The 20657-nt window shown below is 45.5% G+C and overlaps 1 protein-coding gene across 2 annotated transcripts in view; it reads left to right on the forward strand.

The window, feature by feature from the left end:
- Positions 1 to 20657, forward strand: part of LOC142566810 (cGMP-dependent protein kinase, isozyme 1-like) — a 464172-nt gene that overhangs the window by 404479 nt on the left and 39036 nt on the right. For both annotated transcript variants that reach the window (XM_075677691.1, XM_075677692.1), the window contains one exon: positions 19142 to 19283. In XM_075677691.1, coding sequence (XP_075533806.1) covers positions 19142 to 19283 — 142 coding nt within the window. The remainder of the gene's footprint in view (positions 1 to 19141; positions 19284 to 20657) is intronic.

Below are 20657 nucleotides of genomic sequence, written 5' to 3' on the forward strand. Positions count from 1 at the left end.
GCAGATGCCGCTGTCAGGCGGCAACTGCAGACCAATCAATGCCTTTCCTTGCCTTCACATGCTACATATCTTTCATCCCACCCTATACCCTTCCTATTGTCCCCACTGTGGGGCTAAACCCACGTCGTACCACTCCACATGGGAATGCCCTAACCCGTCGGGTGTTCCTCCTATACCCAACCCTACCCTTTGCTCTTTGGAGTCTGCTGCTCAGCACAAGCTGGCAGGAACAGCAACGGCTCATCCAGCGGGCTCGCGAAGTCGGGCATGGCGATGGAGCCCTGTACAGAGGACCCCACTCATCGAGGAAAATTTCTTACTGGTTTTGCCACATAAATGTTTATTCTCTCTCTCCTAACTTTCGGTGCCACACAAGAGATCAGTGACATCTTTCTCTTTTCAAAAGTCTTAGACAATTTAGGCTATTCTAAGGTTCAGGTAAAAGAGCTACATAAAAGACACGGGAACAATGCTGACTAGGGACCAATTAAGGGAACGGTGACCAGTGCAAGAAATATTTCCGGTAGCGCGTTGTTGGATACGGGCCCTTTTCCTGGTATCAGTCAAGTTCCCCGACCACATCCAATCGCCGTCGGATTCCAATTAGGGTGCGCCGGGGTGCGTCTACCACGTTGCCGGCCCCGTCAGACAGGTTGGCGACTGCCATCTCATGCGCCGGACGTCGAGCTGTTGTCTCCCCCCTGCTTTACTCTTCCCGAAAGTGCCACGGGAGACTGGCACGGTTTCATATAGTGGAACTTGGTCCCGAAAAAAGCTGTGTTGCGACTCTGGAAGGTCGTTCGAGAACAACCCGTCTCCTCCAGCTGAGCGCTTCCAGGGAAGGAGGCGCCGCCGGTCGCAAGTCACCCATCGGAAATGGAGCATTGGCATCTTGGAGCATTGGCCGAATGAGAAGGCACTTGCAGGGGCGCCTCCCATTGGAGTAAAATGACGACACCTGAGCTGGCTCGACGATTGACCGAAAATGACGTGACCCCGAGAGACCGAAAAGGTTAAAAGTGAGAGACAGGGAGAAGAGTTTTTTTTTCCTCCTTGCGACGGGCCGCAACATCCGATTCGCTGCCGGCTGTCGATGACTTTATGACTGTTCATTACTTTGTGTTATTACTGTACATAATGTAAATATCCCTTCATTCACAAAATCCTCCTCAACGTCGGCGAACTCCCGCACTCAACGGCAAGATGTAATTACTAGTGGCAGCGGTGGGATGAACCTTCGTCCAAAGAAGTCCTGAGGAACTGGACAGCGCAGAAAGAGGCTTCGACCCAGGCACTCTTGAGGAACCGGGAACAGCGGACTGATGAACCATATGGCGTGGCGCTGCATCCGTGAGTGAGCGCGTGGTTTTTTCCTTTTGATTCACCAGACTTCTAATTTTGCGTGTTTATTTTTATGGTTCTAGGAATCGGCAATTTGTTGCATATTTTGTGTTTGTACAAAGTATTAAGGAAAACAGTTCTAACCACCAGTTGGGGCAGCTGCCACGGATCTTAGAAAGTTCATGAAATGAGAGTTGTTATTGTGCAACGAGTAGGGAGTTCAGGCCGACGAAAAGATGAAAAATGCAGCTATCCAAAAGGCAATTCAAGATAGTGGCGATGATGGCGAAAGCATTAAGACTGCTTGGGAGATGATAGAAGAAACACGGGAGTGTGAGCGTCAAGAACGTGAGAGTGAGGGTGAGCGTAAGGGAGAACGGGAAAAGCACGAGAAAGAGATGGCAGAGCTTCAGGCTGAATTTCAGAAATCGCGTCGAGCGATGGGCAGGGGAGGGGACACCCGTAGTAGATCAAGTGAGGTAGAACCATGTCAGATGAACCAGTGGATGAAACCGTGCAAGGTTGGAGAGGACATTGCCTTCTTCTAGGTTCATTTTGAGAGAACTTGTGAAAGGTGTAATTTCGCTCAGGGCACCTGGTCACAGCGGTTGGTGGTTTTGTTGCCTAATGAGCCAGCGAACGTAATCCGAAGATTAACGAGGAATGACGCGGAAGAGGAGGTACCAAATTTCCCTGGAAACATTTAGGCAGTGATTCAGAGAAGCGAGCAAAAAGAGCGACGAGGGCTACTCAGAGTTTGCGTAACATTTGAAAACAAATCTTGTTGAATGACTTAAGGGTGTCAAAGTCTACGAAAGTAGAGACAAAGTTATAGAGTGTATTTCTCTCAAAAATTCTCCCTCAGCCTTCAAAAGTGAATCAGGTTTTGGGTGCAGGATAGAGATACCGTAGGTACGGTAGATAAGGCGGCTCGGCTAGCTGAGGTGTACGTAATGGGACGAAAATTCACTACCGACGAGTAGCGTTCACATAGAAGGGAGAATCCGAGAAGGTATATCCACACAAGAAAGAGACACATCTAAATGCTACCGAGAGGGCCGACTCGATGAAAAAAACTCAGAAGGGGACAAATAAGGTTGATACGCGAGAGTTCAAGAAGAGGCGACCGGTCCGATGTTATCAGTGCCAGGGCCTAGGTCACTATGCCTCGTATTGCAAAAAAAAAATCCGGTAGTGCTTTGCTACATCGGTGGAAGTGACGAAAGCTTGGAGCTTCTGCGTCCATACCTCTAGGAGCTATGGATTAGCGGAAAAACCGGTAAGGTGTTAAGGGATAGTGGAGTAACCATCGACCTGGTTCACACTTCTTTTGTAAACGCCGAGAAATATACAGGGAAGGTAACTTGGGTCAAGTCAGCGCTAGAGGTATACAGCATGTGTCTGCCAATAGCACGAGTCACAATTTCCGGTCCTTTGGGAGAACTAGAGACAGAGGCAGGCGTTTCGAAGGCGCTACCAATGGACTACTCGTATCTCTTTTCAAACCATTCAGAGCGTTTGTTACGGGAGCGCGGTCATGAGTTCATAGAAGGAAGGGTGCAGGCATGAATCCGCTCGTGAGCACGCCAAATCGCCGCTCAACTGACCGACGACCCCAGCGCAGCGGTGGCGGAATGCGAAGGAGCATCCCCTAGTAGAACCTCGGACAACGGAGGAACTAGAAAACAGTGTGACAGCAGAGGTGCCAATTAAAATGATCCCCTTAGAAAACTCGCGTAGAGAAGAAAGGTCGTCAGGGGAAGTAACAGAATGCGAGAGCAGCTCTGTACATTCACCTGCCTCTGGGGGCTTTCGCAGGCTTCTCCAGGTGGACAGGGCGTCGCCCAGCGTGGAACAACAGAGGGACCAGACTCTGACACGTCTAGACTACAACGCGAAAAGGGAATATATAAGCGCAATGTTACCATCCACGAAAAGGGAGGACTGCTGTATAGGCACTATTGAGATCGCAGGGGCCGTATCCTCGATCAGTTAATCGTTCTGGAGAGGTATCAGGCAGGTCTCCTGCCTTTGTGTCATGGAAATGGCTAGTCGGGCCATCTAGGAATCAACAAAACAAAGGAGAGGCTCTTGTTAGAATATTACTGGCCAGGAAGATTTAAGGATCTGGAAGATTATGTAAGGTCCTGAGACGGGGCGTGTCAGCTAGTTGGGAAGCCGGGAGGCAAACGCAAGGCACATTTAAAGTTGGTTCCCTTAATCACGTAGCCATTCCGTCGGCTGGCGATCGACACAGTCGGGCCTTTGCCGCAAAGCCGATCAGGATGCAAGTACCTTTTGACCATGCTCTGTCCCGGGACAAAGTTTCCTGAATCGATTCTTTTCAGAAAATTGAGCTCCGCCGAAATAGTCGACGCTCCGTTGTCCGCGTTTGCGTGAATCGGTTTTCCTGCGTTGATCCAGGCTGACCAGGGGACGGTATGTACAAGTGCTCTAACCACGACGTTCCTAGAAAAGTGTGGTGTGCGGCTGATACACAGCTCCGTGTACCATCCACAATCAAACAGCGTTGAGAAGATGCACTGGGTGCTTAAAGGAGTGTTATGTGCATTGTGCCATGAACACAAATCAGACTGGGAGGTCTGTTTACCCGCAACCCTATTCGCGTTGAGAACGGTCATACATAGGGCAACGGAGTTCACTCCTTCCGCGCGGGTGTACGGTCGGACGATCCGTTCCCCCCTCAGAATGTTAATAGATATGTGGGAAGGAACAGGGTGAAAGCCAGACGGTGGTGAGTTGCGTTTTAAAATTGCTGGATTGCTTAAGTGTGTCACAAGAACTGGTTGAAAAAAAAAACCTAAAATAGGCCCAGGAAGCCGCGAAGGCGCACTATAACAGAAATGCGCGTAAGCGAAGATTTAGGGTAGGCGACAGGGTCATGATCCTAAGGTCTTCCCGAAAAAACAAAGTTGGGGTACAGTGGGACGGACCCGTAAAGGTTACCCCCAAGATATCAGAGACTAACTACACCCTAGAAGTTACCGGAAAAAGGAATAAAGGAGTCATTTAACACTGCAATTTAATGAAGCCTTATTGCAGAAGGGAAGAGGTTGTGAACATGGTGGTAAACAGGTCTGAAGAAGTAGCGGTTGAACTTCCAGTTTTAGCGACAGTGACAGATGCGGAACGCTCCATGAGAACAATCTGAATCTGTCTGTAAAATGGCTGGTTCTCGAGGCCAATCAAGTAAGCGACCTCCGGAAACTCTTTGAGGAATTTCGCCAATGCTTCAGTAGCCAGCCGGGGAGAACGACGCACATTACTCGTGAGACTGAGTTGACATCAGACGAGCCCGTCCAATCCAAGCCGTACCAGGTCTCACCTCGTCAGCGAGAAATAATGGAAATAGAGATCAAACGAATGCTTGATTAGGGAATCATTGAGCCAAAAGACAGGGATTACACTTCCCCGATGATTCTCGTAGAGGCGAGCGGGAAAGAGCCGCGTCCATATGTGGACTATAGGAAATCGAATGCGACTACAAGGGGCCAACTTTACCCTATAGCTATCATAGAAGAACGAGCTGAACGGGTGGACGGAGCCCAGTACATTTCAACAATCTACTTAGGGGTTACTGGCAGGTGCCCATGTCAGAATGTTCAAGTCGCTGCGCAGTATTGACTTCCCCGCTTGGCACATTTCGACCAGCAATGTTAAGTTTCGGGCTTAAGAACGCCGCGTTTAGATTTTCCAAACTAATGGATATTGTTTTGAAAGACCTACAAGATTACGCGATCCCCTACTCAGATGATGTGGCCATGTTTCCTAACAGCTGGAACGATCACATGGAGCATTAAGGAAAGTCTGGCAGGTCTACGAGATTCGCGTCTCGTAGGACATGTCACAGGACAAGGAAAGCGGCGGCCCTCTGAACTAAAGATAGGGCTAATGAAGAACTTTCCTGAACAACGAACTAAACGCTGTTTCACATGCTGCGACTGGAACGAGGAAAATCAGTGCAGTCGCACGCGTCGCAATGCTATTTTTAGAGGGTCCATTTCACATGATTGCGATTTCAACAATGTGACTGGTGCAACGCCCAGGGTTGCTTACTGCCAGGTTTCGTGGCACACGCTGCACAATTCTTTTATTCTAATGAATAAAACGTTTCGATTATAATATTATTGACTGTTCTTAATTAGGAGCAAATAATATGTACGTTTGGTAATTTAAAAAATGTGCTAGTTATGATTTGTTTTGGAGTGCCCAACGGCGGTTTCTGAAGTTCGGTGTGACATGGCCCACGTAAACAGCTGTTCGCAGGTGGTTCAGCGCTGTGTGTTGTCTCATCTGCCTTCTATGACCGTTTCGTTCCGCCTGCCCTGCAACAATCTACAAGATGACCTATCGACAAGTTCATATAGCTGCGCTTACCGCATATGAAGTATTCGGAATTCGGCTGCCACGAAGTCGTCGCGTCAGCCCAAGAGTATTCTCGTGGCACCTGTGCTCCGCGTCAGCTTCTAGAGAAATGATGTGTGTACATTGCTCGTGATTGTACATATGCGGTTCCTCCTCCTAGCCATATTTTTGCGCCAAACGCAACAACAAGCACCAACCAGAAAGCCCCCGTGTGACCCAGAACGAAGCCGCAAATGATCTGTGTGATTACTGAACGTGGAACGAAAATTGTGTTGCGACATTAAACTTCTGCGCTAACCTAGTTCGTCCATCACTGTGCGTGCGCTGCGGATTTATAAATATGTATGGAAGTCCTCTATAAACATTTATAAAGCCGCAAAAGCCGATGCATCAAATGTTTTGAGCAGTTACAGTGCACATTTGTAGAAACCTGTACTTTGCAACATAGCATCCTAAAAGACACGCTCCTCGTTCACTTTGTTGCCCTGTGTCTCACGCTGGTAGTATACCCACAGGTACTAACAAGAAGACCATATCAATACGCGCTATCCATAATGCTGCATCGTAGGCCCCACGGCAGGCGCACTTGCTGTAGAGTTTCTCAGCTTTCTGCTCAGCCTCGCACGCCCCTCACCTTAGCCTGTTTTGTGAAAATAAATGTTACTATTAGTTAATTGTTGTTATTAGATATTATAGTTTCTTCACTGTAGTTTATAGCAATCACTCAGATTTCTTAAGCTAGGCATGAATTCAACCTGTATTAGATCAACATTGTTACGACATGCTTATGACAGTCATTTCAAACTAGATTGCTTAGCCAGAGAAAGTACAAATGAAATCCTCATTGTTTATTCGAATTTGCTATTCCTTAACAGATTATATGCCAGAATTTTATGCCTGCTTTCATTGCCTGCAATTCTATCTTCAGAGCTGCAAAAACTGATTCCTTTCTTACTTTCAAAAGGATGCTTCAATGTCGATAGCAAGCTATAATTATTAATTTCGAAAGTGTTAAGAAATGACTATATCTCTAAGCTTATCAATGCCTTTTTGTTCCAGGAACACAATTAAATTTCCTTTCTCCCTCTCAGTGACAGCCATGGAATCAAACTCTTCACTTTCATAAGTATCAGGATGCAAACATTCTGGAGATTTTCCTGAGCATTTGTCTGCTCGAAACCTCAGCAGTCATGGAGACATTACGGAATCAGGGTGTAGACGAGCCATATGTTGAAATGCTGAAAGATATCTATAGCGGCTCAGCCACCGTAGTCCTCCATAAAGAAAGCAAGAAAATCCCAATAAACAAAGCCGTCAGGCAGGGAGATACGATCTCTCCAATGCTATTCACAGCGTGGTTACAGGAGGTATTCCGAGACCTCGATGGGGAAGAATTGGGGATAAGAGTAAATGGAGAATACCTTAGTAACTTGCGATTCGCTGATGATATTGCCTTGCTTAGTAACTCAGGGGACCAACTGCAAAGCATGCTCACTGATCTGGAGAGGCAAAGCAGAAAGGTGGGTCTAAAAATTAATCTGCAGAAAACTAAAGTAATGCTTAACAGTCTCGGAAGAGAACAGCAGCTTATTATAGGTAGCGATGCACTGGAAGCGGTAAGGGAATACATCTACTTAGGACAGGTAGTGACTGCGGATCCTGATCATGAGACTGAAATTATCAGAAGAATAAGGATGGGCTGGGGTGCGTTTGGCAGGCATACAACAGGTTACCGTTATTTTCTCAAGAAAAAAGTGTATAACAGCTGTGTTTTACCAGTACTCACCTACTGGACAGAAACTTGGAGGCTTACGAAAAGGGTTCCACTTAAATTGCGGAAGACGGAACGAGCTATGGAAAGGAGAATGATGGGTGTAACGTTAAGGGATTATAAAAGAGCAGATTGGGTGAGGGAACAAACGCGAGTGAATGACATCTTAGTTGAAATCAAGAAAAAAGGAATGGGCATGTGCATGGCATGTAATGAGGAGGGAAGATAACCGATAGTCATTAAGGGTTACGGACTGGATTCCAAGAGAAGGGAAGCGTATTAGGGGGCGGCCGAAAGTTCGGTGCGCGGATGAGATTAAGAAGTTTGTAGAGACAACATGGCCACAATTAGCACATATCCGGGGTAACTGGATAAGTATGGGAGAGGGCTTCGCGCTGCAGTGGGCGTAACCAAGCTGATGATGATGATGATCTGTCTGCATCCTATAGTGGGCTTGTATCAAGTTCTGGTGTTGCAATCGCAGTGACCTACACATATTTTATATTGCAACAAATGAATTTTTTTATCTTTTCTTTGAAATATACAATGTGGCCATGCAGTAACGACCACAATAATAAGCAAAAAAAAAACTGCAGATTCAGTGTACGTGTTGGAATCTATGCGAAGTGAAGTTTTTGTCAAGGGGTCAATTAAATGCTGGTAAAGTAACTGCCATAAATACAATTGGTCGTATTTTCAACAATCCAACATGCCACCTTTCGCAACGTTTGCTTATGCACCGCATAGGTCATAACCTTAATGTCATGTAATGTTTATGAACTACACTGTTCACAAACTATACTGATAGGCAAACGGCAGTTAATATAGATGCACACTGCGAGACATCAACACAGTGAGGTTTGTTGAGCAAGAAATGGGGCGAGGTGTATGCAGATGAATGAATGACATGTGCTTACGTGCCTATTTATTTATATACTTCGCTGGCTGCAAGGCTGGAGTATTAGGTCAGGGGGAATAAAAAAGTAGTTACAAAAGTAAGGGCACAACATTAAGAAAAAAAACTGCAAGAATGCGGCACGAATACAATGCACCATTTAGCCCAACGTGTTTTCCTGGCACAACATTGTGCAATGCTTAACAAACAATGACATTAAAAAATTAGTACCATGCACCCTGTACAGATGGTAAATCAGCGAAGCTGAAATGTGCAGCTCCGGTGTTTATCACAGTGGGTTTATTCGGACGGTTTAGTCAAGTCTTTCTATATTATTGGTTATGTCTGTGTTTCTTAATGAGATTACGCACACGTTTATCTTGGGTTTATCACATTGTTTATTTGGAATGCCGCACATCACGCTTCACAAGATCACCATCATGGAAATGACAATGAGTGGTTCATTGGGTTAATCCAGCGGGTGCATCAATGTCTCTATGAATTATGTTGCGCATTTGTGTTTTGTAATATGTTAATCACAGTATTAATGACTCGGTTATGCGCTGTAGTTACGAAGTGACACACCAGAGCTGCACATTTCAATTAAATAAATACAGGGACACATTTTTATACCTATTGGGATGTCGGAGAGACACTTCTGCATGCGCACTTTGCTGCGAGAAAGAAACCACCTCACAATCGGTGTAATCAATGGCCCGCTACACCTTTGCTGCAATATAATTATGTCATCATGATTTTGCCTTAACCCCGTCCCGCTCTATGTCCCTTCCCTGCAAAAATACTTAGATAAATGTTTACGTTTTAAATGCACAATCATCTCTGCGCCTACCCAACGATAAATTTGTCCGTCCGTCACCTAAGATGAATGCAATGGCTCATACTCCCTAAACAACGGCTCATACCCCCGCAGTAGGGTTCCTGTGGTAGGACCACGAGCGTTTCGCCTAGGCATATACAGCTTCACTGTGAAAAGAATGAACACCTTTCTGCTAGAGACCAAGATGATAATGAGATCTATAAACAAATGAAAGTTTATTGAACATGCCGAGTAAATGCTGGCCGACAAGCAATAATTCGAAGTTTCACAAAAAGCAGAAGCAAAATCTGTTGTGTGTCCTTACAGATCCCAACAGGAAACGCATCCATCTCTGAAAGTGTAACAGAGGCCATGCTGAAACAAGATTACCCCAGTGTCTTTGCATTTACAGCTTCCTTAATTTCTCTAGGCTGCTGATCTCCCACAGAATGCTAGCTTCTTCCTCCAGAATGCATCCTCGAGATCTGAGCGTTCATTGTAGAGGGAGAAGATAGCATTTTGTGAAGGTCGGCTGCCTAGAGAAATTATGCAACCTATAGATCCAAAATTGCTGGGAAAATCTTGTCAGCATGGCCTCCGCTAGAAATGAATGCATTCCCTGTCAGGAAATACACATTAATGTTTGCTTCTCCTTTTTGTGTATGTTCGGTTTATTGTTTGTCAGCCAGCATTTACTCGGTGTGTACATTAATCTTTTGGTTGTTAGATCATCTCGGTTTTCTTGTTCGTCCTATGTGTTCTCTGGTGCCGTTTGCAGCCGGGCTATTTTTTAATTTTTTAAACTGCAACAAGTCACTTTAATGGCCCTTATGATGGTGCTGTGTACCTTATAAAATCTTTTATTTGGCCAATGTAGCGACAACGTATACTGTGGAGCTGAACAGGGGCCCTATAACGTAAAACTATTCCGATGTGTTTTTATTCTAATTTCTTGGCGTCAAATTTGCGTAACCGCCGACGAAATCATCGGGCGGTCACCCGCAGGCTTGTCTGAACAGACCAATCAAACGCTCTCCTCGTTCATAGGAGGTCACTTTTGTTTGCTTGAAAAACGAATAACGTTGTCTACACTGAGTGGCTTGTCTTATCTTATCGGCTGACTAGAGGCGAGGAGCACGCTCAAGTGGAGAGGGATTCGATAGGGCCAAGCCACTGCACTGAAGATCGATAACCGGATGACGAGGGTGGCGCCGGCGTCTGCGATTGGTCTGCTTCCCCTTACTTTGCTTGCGGTGACTCGTCGACAATCGCGGCGGCATGCAACGGAAACTTAACGATGACGCTAAAACGTATCCTCAGCAAAGAAGTGTTGGCAGGACGAGTGCGCAAACGTGTCGAAAGTGCTCGAAAACGTTACACGGCCACGCAAAAAGTTTTATTACACGCAAATAAACCCATGCTCTCCGGCAGGGCCGAGTAGCCAGTGCCGGAGCGATCGACGGCAGCCATCTTTTATTCCATTCGGAACGGGGCAGCCGGCGGCTATTCGGAAGAAAATTCAGTTTTGTTCGGCATATTAATGAATCTTTATCGCGTACACGTCACTTTGACGCGGTGAGTTTTTGCGGTTTTGTGACGTCACGTGAGAGGCAGGTGAAGTGGGCGCAGCCCGATTACTTTTGACCAATAGCCGAGGGTTAATGGCGAAGAGGCGTTGAATCAGAAATAAAAATTTTTCTTTTGTTCGGTCAAATCCTGCATAATCCGTGTGTACACGTTATATCAGATGGGGAGCTATCGCGGTTTTCGTGACATCGCCTGACAGACAGGCGAAATGGGGGTGGTCCAAAAAAGTTTTTGACCAATCGCGGAGGGTTGATTGCAGAATTGGAATAGCTTTACGTTATAGCGCCCCAGGGTACGCAACTTCTAATTAAAAGGTTTATTGTGAAAATGCTGTGACATATAAAGGCTACCAGAAAGAAGTACAGCAATTAAACCTGATAAATCTAGTGCTTGCTGAAATCAAACCTATAAACGGGAAAGGGAGGAAATACATATAGATATACAAGACCATGGGGAAAAAAACATTGCGATAACAAGTGCGCATGTGGCTACCTTCCAAGAAACTCGTTTTTTTCCAATGGCATGGAACTGGAAAAGTGTACTTGCATAAGCAAGCTGTCAATCTGTCTATTGGAATAGGAACAGTGTTTCTTGAAAAGTGCGGACATGCAGGATTGGCAATTGTAATGATTTTTTTCCTGCACTTGTAATTTTTCTGCATTTTCTTTCTGTAGCATTTTTATTTATGTTTGGCCGCATCAAGCACCAATTTTTATCTAGCCTTCAAATATATATCTTTGGTAATTTGTATAAATCGCCAAATTTTTACAATCAACCTTATTTGAAAGTTAGTCCTCATCCATCTCTAGTGTCATCCTGTTGATACTGCTTCATGCTATGCACCCTTGCAACATTTGTGTGTGTGTGTGTGTGTATGTGTGTGTGCGTGTGCGTGTTTGTCGATTGCCTATCTGTTGCACTTTAGTTAATAATGAATACACACCAACTCGTCCAGTTTTCAGTTCTTATGTCGGGCTTATAAGCCCGCTTGTGTTCTGGAATATCTGCATGGCTATGTATCCTGTAATGTAATTTTTGGTCATGTGCTTGCAAGTCGCGTGTCAACCTCCTGATTTTCCCGACAATCTCGTGTGATGTGCAGGCCCAGACTGTTTGTGGTGAACCCAGAAACATCGTGCAGGTGTGCAGGGTGTTGTGCTGGGTGTAATTTGCACTACAAGTGCTGCTTTTATTGCTTTCAGTTCATTTTTTCTAGGTGTAGGATGACCTGGAATGGTACTCACTTATATGGAGTTTAATTTTATGTAGTATCTTACTACTTTTACACTGCTATTGCCACATCAGTGTACTATATGTGCCTGATGTTTGCTTGCATCTTCATGATTAGCAACCTTCTCTGTGTGTTTGGCAGCAGTATACACTCTTGTGGCCTAATTGTTTGCCCTCATTTGCACGGTATGGGCCTGTTGTGTTGCAAGTTCAGGTGCTACCGAGGTTGTTTCTGAAGAGAGGGGTAGTCGTTTTTGCATCTGATATGCTAGTTGGCATCATATCTTAGGAGCAGGTTCCTAGCTCTTCAGGCAAAAAATTTGCGCTGCAGGCTGCAACTCTACTGCGTCTAGGTGCTTGTTCGTTTGCTCTTTCTCATAGAGGTCTGCAAGCATGGTAATGTTAGAAAGACCTGTTATTACCCGATGCCTGTATTCGATGAGTTGTTTTTTTTTGTGCTGCTGGTAATTCATACTCTACGATACCTTGGAGATAAACACAGCGTCTGCGACTTTCCATAGTATCCACTCGTCCACCCCCATGATTTCAAGATAATTTTCATCAGGTATGGAATTTGCGTCCAACCATCGCATAATTGTTTCACCCACGTGCTGGCTCTGCCGTCATGGTCCTACACTATTTGTGGATGTACATCATTTGTGGATGTTGACATGCGGGTATATTTGTGCAGCATTTGTGGATGTTGACCTGCGGATATATTTCTCCAGCTATGTGGAGCAAAATGTGCAATCTGGGGTAGTTCTTGATTCTAGACTTTTTTCCGACGTCGATGTAAGCTGACTTATCAGAAAGCGAGAGGCCAGACTGGCCTAGAAAGTCTGTAGTGTTGTCGAGAGCTTGTTGCATCATTCTCGATTACTGTATACGACAGATTTCCCATAGACTGTAGTACACCATAGGCTGTAGTACTTCTTGTATTATTCCTCTGTTGTTAGTGGGGGTGTGCCAAATGTACCTCCAACTCTCACCTAGAATTTTCTGTCTTTCAAAAGGTTACAGTTTAACTCAAATGCTCTAACCGAATTTTTTGCTCATCGCTCCTCTTGTTAGAGTAGCATGAGGTACTGCTGTTAAAAGCCTCTTCACTCTCTTCATTCTTTCATAAACGGTATTAGACAATGCCCCACAATAAAGTTTCTGCTGCTTATGGCCCACTCATATCTGCCAGAAGGGAGAACTCTTGAAAAATGTTTTTTTTTTTTGCTGTGTGTGCGATGTAGTATCAGCATTCATGTCTAGACATTTTTACATCTGTAGAACCAGCTTCCTGACAGATTACTTGCTATTCCTGATTATGCTTATTTGTGCAGTGCTTTTGAACAATACACATTGATGCAATGAACGTTTACACACTCTAATTATCACGAAAGATGGTTGTTTTACAATTGTGCCCTTTGCCTTCGATTGGTGTTAGATTACACATAAGCATGCCCCCCTATGCAATAGTATTTGGAAGTTTAAGGGTTCAATAAAAGATGATGAACTAAATCTAAGTGGAAGACCTTTTTTTTAACCTACGACTCCCATGGAAATGCGACTTTCATGGCTGGCAATTCAACCCCTGGCCTTGTGTCAGCCGATGAATGCTATAGCCACAGTGCAGGCGAATAAATTGAACAATTTGTCTGCAGATGTTTTTTTTTCTTGCCTGTATGTAGGTAAAACTTGCAATAAGTGTGTCATTGCAAAACAATACAGTTTTTGGCCCGTTATTGAATAAACAACATGTTGTGTATACTTGAAATGCAGGAATTTGTTCCTAAATCTCCTGGTGATATGTTCTTGCAAGCAGCATGGTATTTCATTACTTATAAAGATAGTAATACATAGCGGATATCGTTATATGGGTTTACACACTAATATATGTGACGAAAAACTTATTAGCAACTGTTATTATGAACATGTAAGGCATGAATGTTTCTACGCACTTGATCAGCTTGAACATGCAAGAACTGCTTGTACTTAAAAGATTCAAATTTTCACAGGAAGTGATGCAACTGGCTGACTTCACTGTACAGTTTTGATTTACTTTTCTTTAACGTGTCGTTTTCTGCTGTTTTATCCCCACAAGAACAGGCTGCTTGCCTGCTTTTCGCATTCTTGCACGAGTTTTACATGAAGGTGCAGGGAATACGTTGTGACTGTGCCACTATAGTAAGCGAATAACATAGCCTTCTAGATGTAGAGGTAATTAGCTTTCAAGGAAAATTTTAATACAGGTGCAGTAAGGATACAAAGTCCGCAACGTATTAAATGTTTAATTGTTTCTGCGCAAGAAAAAAGAATTCTCCAGAGAAAAAGTGCAACCTAACGTGCATGTAATATTCGAAAACAAATTAACGACTGTTTATTCAAGCCACGGATTTAATGCTAACGCAGAAAATTCTTAACGGTAGTCTACACTTTTGCACTGTCACATTTAATAAGTGAGGTAAGATAAACTTTCAAGATGCAACGGAAAATTCACGCTTGAAAAGCGGCTAGAAAATGCAACTGAACGATACCGCGTTCAGCACAACGTTGAAACTTCGCGTACTTTTCTGTCTTTTCATTTGCCCTTGCCGAGGTTGAAATTATTTAAGCTGCTGCGTACGCGCGATTTTTGTATGCTATTCAACAAAAGAAAATTCTGAAGAACCGAAAAGGCCATGTCGTTTCGCGGCAACTCGCAAAGGTGTACGAAGCAAACGTGAAAATGCAGTTCATTTGCTGGGTAGCGTCACCGAGCGCGTAGAAAAGGGAGAATGGAATCTGCGGTACAAGTTTTTTTATTCTCCCTTCGCGTACATACCAAATTCGGTAATCCACGTCTCCGCGCATTGCTCTTGTTGAGCGAGACGCAATTTCCCAAACCAAACCGGCGAAATAGCTGTCCGCGCAATTTCGACGGAAAATCGCAGCGATCGCTGCGACTGTGCGACTGCGCGACCAACCGGTTGGTCGCTGCCGAAAATCGGGCGGTTGGCACTGCGATTGCCATTTTCGTTGCAAACGATGAAAATTGCACTTCCGGTGCGACGAAAATCGCATCATGTGAAACAGGCTATGAAACAGAGTCCTTCTGGGGCTTGCGGGATATTACCAGCGGTATATGCCAAATTTCTCACAGTTAGCAAGACCTCTGACAGACACCCTCCGAAAGGGAGAGCCCGAAAAAGTTCGATGGAATGAGAGCAAAGAAAGCGCATTTCAGCACATGAAAGAGGTTTTGAGCTCAGGACCAGTGCTGCGGAGCCCCGATTATTCTAAGGAATTTATCGTGCAGTGCGAAGCTAGCGACAGAGGGTTAGGAGTCGTCCTCAACCAGGAGGGCGAAGACGCGGCGGAGCATCCGTTACTGTATGCTAGCCAAACATTAACGTTCAGAGAGGAGGCGTACAACGCTTCCGAAAAAGAATGCGCCTGCTTAGTTTCGGCTGTCCAGAAATTATCTTTATATCTGTATGGAGCGAAACTCACTTTCGACACCGACCACTGTCCTCTGACCTGGCTCAGACCAATGTCCCCGAAGAACCGACGTTCGCTGAGATGGAGTCTAATTCTCCAGGAATATAACCTCACCGTCCGTTAAAAATGGGCAAGTTAATGGGAACCTGGATGGTTTCGGTTGCCGGTACTTTCGGTAAACCGGCGTATTACCTTCCTTCCTTTGACTAACGAAGTAGGACGTGTTGCTATGCGCTGGAAGTCACACTTGTAGTTTCAAAGCTTTGCTTGTGTATAGATATAAAAGTTGTTTTCATTAATTGTTTAATTTTCTCCCGTTTCTTTTGCAACTACAATATCACTCTGGCCTTGTCGGGATTCGGGGATATATGAAAAGCTGTTTAGAAAGGTGGTTGGAACTGTTTATATAAATTTTGAAAAGGAAAAAAAAACCCAGAGTTGATTTGGCACAGTAATAGCCTGGCCATTCAGTGGTAAAGAGCCTGCACTTGCATGTGGTGAAGCTCTATGTTGTTTTGTTTGTTTTACGTACGTTCTCCAGGGCCCGGGTTCCAGAAATTCGTTGCACGAGGCTCGTCACCAGTACACTACATAATCCATCAGCGTTCCTCATGGCCAGCGAATTGAGTTCACCGGCCATTCCGAATTTCCGGGGCGAGGAGGTGCTGTTGGATACGGACTCTTTTCCTGGCATCACTCTCGTTCCCCGACCACATCCAATCGCCGTCGCACTCCAATTAGGGTGCGCCAGGGCGCGTAATCCCCATTGCCGGACCCGTCAGACAGGTTGGCGACCCTAGCTCATGCGCCATACGGCGAAATATTGCCTCCCCCCTGCTTGACTCTTCCCAAAAGTGCAATGGGAGGCTGGCACGGTTCCAGGTAATTGATCCTGATCCACAGAAAAGCTGTTTTGCGGCTCTGGAAGGTCGTTCGAAAACAACCCGTCTCCTCCAGCTGAGCGCTTCCAGTGAGGAGGCGCCGCCGGTGGCAAGTCACCCATCGGGCAATGGAGCCCTTGGAGCATTGGCCGAATATGACGGTACTTGCACGGGCGCCTGCCACTGGAGGAAAATGACGACACCTGAGCTGGCTCGACGATTGGCCGAAAATGACGTGACCCTGAGAGACCGAAGGGGTTAGAATCGAGAGACAGGGAGAAGAGTTTTTTTGCCTTTCTTCTTGCCACGGGCCGCAGCGTCCGATTTGCTGCCAGCCGTCGATGACTTTATGACTGCTCATTATTTTGTGTTAATATTACAAATAATGTAAATAAGCCTTCAGTTCGCATAGTCCTCCTCAGCGCCGGCCAACTGCCGCACTCAACGGCAAGATCGAATAGAGTATAACCATCGCCAGCAATACGCTACCGGTTACATCCGTGTCCGACGTACCACCTGATTTGCATGTCAGGTTTCATAGCTATGTGAAACCCTTTGTAGGTATATGGGCTGTTCTCTCTCTCTCGGTATATTTTTTTTTCTTCAAATGAGGAATGCTCAGTCAGCTGTGGCTCATGACGCGCTTCCGCCGCGCTGGTAATGCGAAAGCACACAGAAACTTCGCATGAAAAAAATTAGGCGTTTGAAATTAAGTCATCAGCCTCAATTCATTTTTCACAGAACGTGGCTAGTACAGGATATCGGAGTTGAAACGTCTAACCTTCAGCTCCACTCCACCATACGATATTCTTGTAATATTAGTTGTTTTATTGCTTGTTAACACTGCGTTACATTTACGCAGTCCGAACGTGCGTCATTGCAAAGCTGTGATATGGGATCAGATAATATGATATACTTAACATGTATTCTTTGGAGTTAACCTTCCTAGGAACAAGTCGTTCACTGTTGGACATTCATTGTGGCTGCTGCCATAGTAGCAAGTTCCGCGCGCTTGACGGTGCTCGCTGCGCAAGGGAAGGTTCATCGCAAGGGCAAATCAATTTTGATTGATTTATGGATAAGGGAGGCCTGTGACTATAGAGGTTTGTGTTCATTCCTACTTGAGTTGTGGGAGTTACGAAACTAAGTAGTTTCTTTCAACATGAACACTTTTGGGCTCTTGAATTGTTGAATACTTTGTTTAGCGCAAAACAAGAGACACAAGAAAGACGACCCGACCCCCCCCCCCCCCCCAGGACAAGGCGCTACTCTCAACTGACATCATTTTAGTGCGTCACTCTTTTATAGACAGCTCAAACTAGAGGAACATGCGCAGTGAGCACCATGCGGTGGAGCGACCAATATCCGATCCCAAGAGCGCACTCATGCGACAGAATCTAAAAAAACCAAATTCAGGGCTGTACAAGGTTATGGAAGGCACAGTAATGCACTTTGACCCCAATGATTGAATGAAAAATGCTTCCGATAACTCTCGGGCGGTGGTGTCAGGGATCTTTTTCAAAATCGTGGTACCACGAAACATGGGTTTGCACTTGCATATTTTACAATGCTGAGCCAAATGGGAACCTGTGCCTGTTGGTATGGACCGCTCATGTTCTCTAAGTGGACGGTAAACTAGGTAAACTTGTCTAGGGACGGTAAACTCCAGTTTTTATATTTGCAGCTATCCTTACAAACAGGCCACGCCTGTTGGATGCACTCACCACGTGCACGTAAGGAACTTTTACCTTATGCGTCTGCGCACTCAAAGATTGTGAAACGCGTGATTGCTTTCATGTGTTTAGAATCTTCTTTAATGAAATCTTGTCATCACTCTGCGAACCTGAGTTTCATTGCACAGTTAAATAGGCTGCAGGCTGCTGGTTACCCAAGTGTGGTGGTGACGTCAGTCTCGGAGGTATTGCTTCAGAAACAGCAAAGGAAGCGGCACAAAAGTAACTGCATCACACAAAAGAAGAGTCCTGAAGTTATGCCTCATTGCCACAGAGTGGCTCACAATCTAAAGAATGTCGCCACTAGATACCCAATTCCGGTAGTATTTTCCGCTCCTGAGAAACTGTCAATGTTGTGCAGCCGTATTTCTAAAACAAGTAAAAAACCAGATTGTGAAAAGTACCACGCGAAGTTTGTAGATTGCAGCGTCGATGTGGTTTATAAGATTCCCTTGTCATGTGGCAAAGTGTATATAGGGCAGTCAGGCCGCTGTGTTAACGAGCGCCTTAGAGAACATGAGCGATCCATACCAACAGGCACAGGTTGCCCTTTAGCTCAGCATTGTAAAATATGCAAGTGCAAACCCATGTATCGCGGTACTACAATTTTGAAGAAGAGCCGTGACACCGCCGCCCGAGAGTTATCGGAAGCATTTTTCATTCAGTCATTAGGGTCACAGTGCATTAGTGTGCCTTCCTTAACCTTGTACAGCCCTGAATTTGGTTTTTTGGATTCTGTCGCATGAGTGCGCTCTTGGGATCAGATGTTGGTGGCTCCACCGCATGGGGCGCACTGCGCATGTTCCTCTAGTTTGAGCTGTCTATAAAGGAGTGACGTAACAAAATGATGTCAGTTGAGAGTAGCGCCTTGTCCTGGGGGGGGGGGGGGGGGTCGTCTTTCTTGTGTATGTTGTTTTGCGCTAAACAAAGTATTCATGGATGCGCAACAACTGGCCCGTCAACGCATTGTGCTGTAATATCTTGAATTGTTATTGGTGTCTCCTTAACCAAGACTACTTTTCTTCGACGCAGGGGAGCATTTGACGAGAATACGACAAGATTTTACACGGGCTGCGTTCTGGAAGCTTTGCAGTATCTTCACGACAAAAACATCGTCTACCGAGACCTGAAGCCGGAGAACATGGTCTTGGACTCTACTGGATACGCAAAACTTGTAAGACAGCACTTGCTGTTGTGTCCCTTAGAACGATTTGTAGTAACAGCCTTTGATTATTATACTAAAATTTGCCGTATGCGTCCTATGTTGGGATGTGCGCTGAGATAGACAAGCTTGCGCATAACTGCAATGTCAAAGCGCATGGTGAATAAGAAAAATGCGAGAGTAGAGAAATGGCGCAGTGTCTTTCAATAGTCCCCTGTCCATTGTGCCGCATTCCCTTTACACTTCAGGCTTATATGGACGTCTGGGGCCATATAACGTAAAACTATTCCAATGTGTTTTTATTCCTATCTTCTGACATCAAATTTGCGTAACCACCGACGCAAGCGTCTGGCGGTGACCCGCAGCGTTGCCTGAACAGCCCAATCAAACGCTCTCTTAGTTTATAGGAGGTCTCTTTTCTTTGCTTTCACAACGAATAACATTGCCTAGATTAAGCGGTTTTTCATTTGTAATTGGCTGCCTGGAGTCGAGGAGCACGCTCAAGTGGGGAGGGTTTCAATGGGGCCGCGCCAGCGCACTAAAAATAGATAACCGGATGAAGAGGGTGATGCCGGCGTCTACCATTGGTCCGCTTTCCCTTAGTTAGCTTGCGGTGGCTTGTAGAAAATTGTGGCGGCGTGAAACGGAAGGTGAAGAAGGCCGCTAAAACGGATTCTCAGCAAGGAAGAGTCGACAGAGCGAGGGCACAAACGTGCCGAAAGTGCTCGAAAATGTTACACTTCCCCGCGGAAAGCTTTATTATACGCAAGTAAACTGATCTGCTACGGCAGGTGGGAGTAGCCACTGCCTGAGCGATTGGCGGCAGCCATCCTTTGTTCCTTTCGGAACGGGGCAGCCTGCGGCTATTCAGCAAAAAAAAATCAGTTTTGTTCACCATATTAATTCATCTTTAACGCGTACACGTCACTTTGACGCTGTGAGTTTTTGTGGTTTTGTGACGTCGCGTGACAGGCAGGTGAAGTGGTTGCAGCCTGAAAACTTTTGACCAATAGCCGTGGGCTAATGGCGAAAAGGCGGCGAATGAGAAACAACTATTTTTCTTTTTTCGATCTAATCATGCATAATCAGTGTATACACGTCATATCAGATGGCGAACTATCGTGGTTTTCGTCACGTCGCGTGAGAGACAGGCGAAGGGGAGGTCCAAAAAAGTTATTGACCAATCGCGGAGGGCTGATTGCAGAATTGGGGCCCTATACCGTAAAACTATTCCTATATGTTTTTATTCCGATCTCCAGGAGTCAAATTTTGTGTAACCGCTGACGCAATCATTGGGCGGCGACCGATAGGGTTGTCTCGAGCGACCCATCGAGCGCCCTCTGTTGCGTACTGCGCGGACAGTGACGCTCGCAGGCGTGCAGCGTA

The sequence above is a fragment of the Dermacentor variabilis genome, unplaced genomic scaffold (genome assembly GCF_050947875.1).
Source record: "Dermacentor variabilis isolate Ectoservices unplaced genomic scaffold, ASM5094787v1 scaffold_13, whole genome shotgun sequence".
Classification (NCBI taxonomy): Eukaryota; Metazoa; Arthropoda; class Arachnida; order Ixodida; family Ixodidae; genus Dermacentor; species Dermacentor variabilis.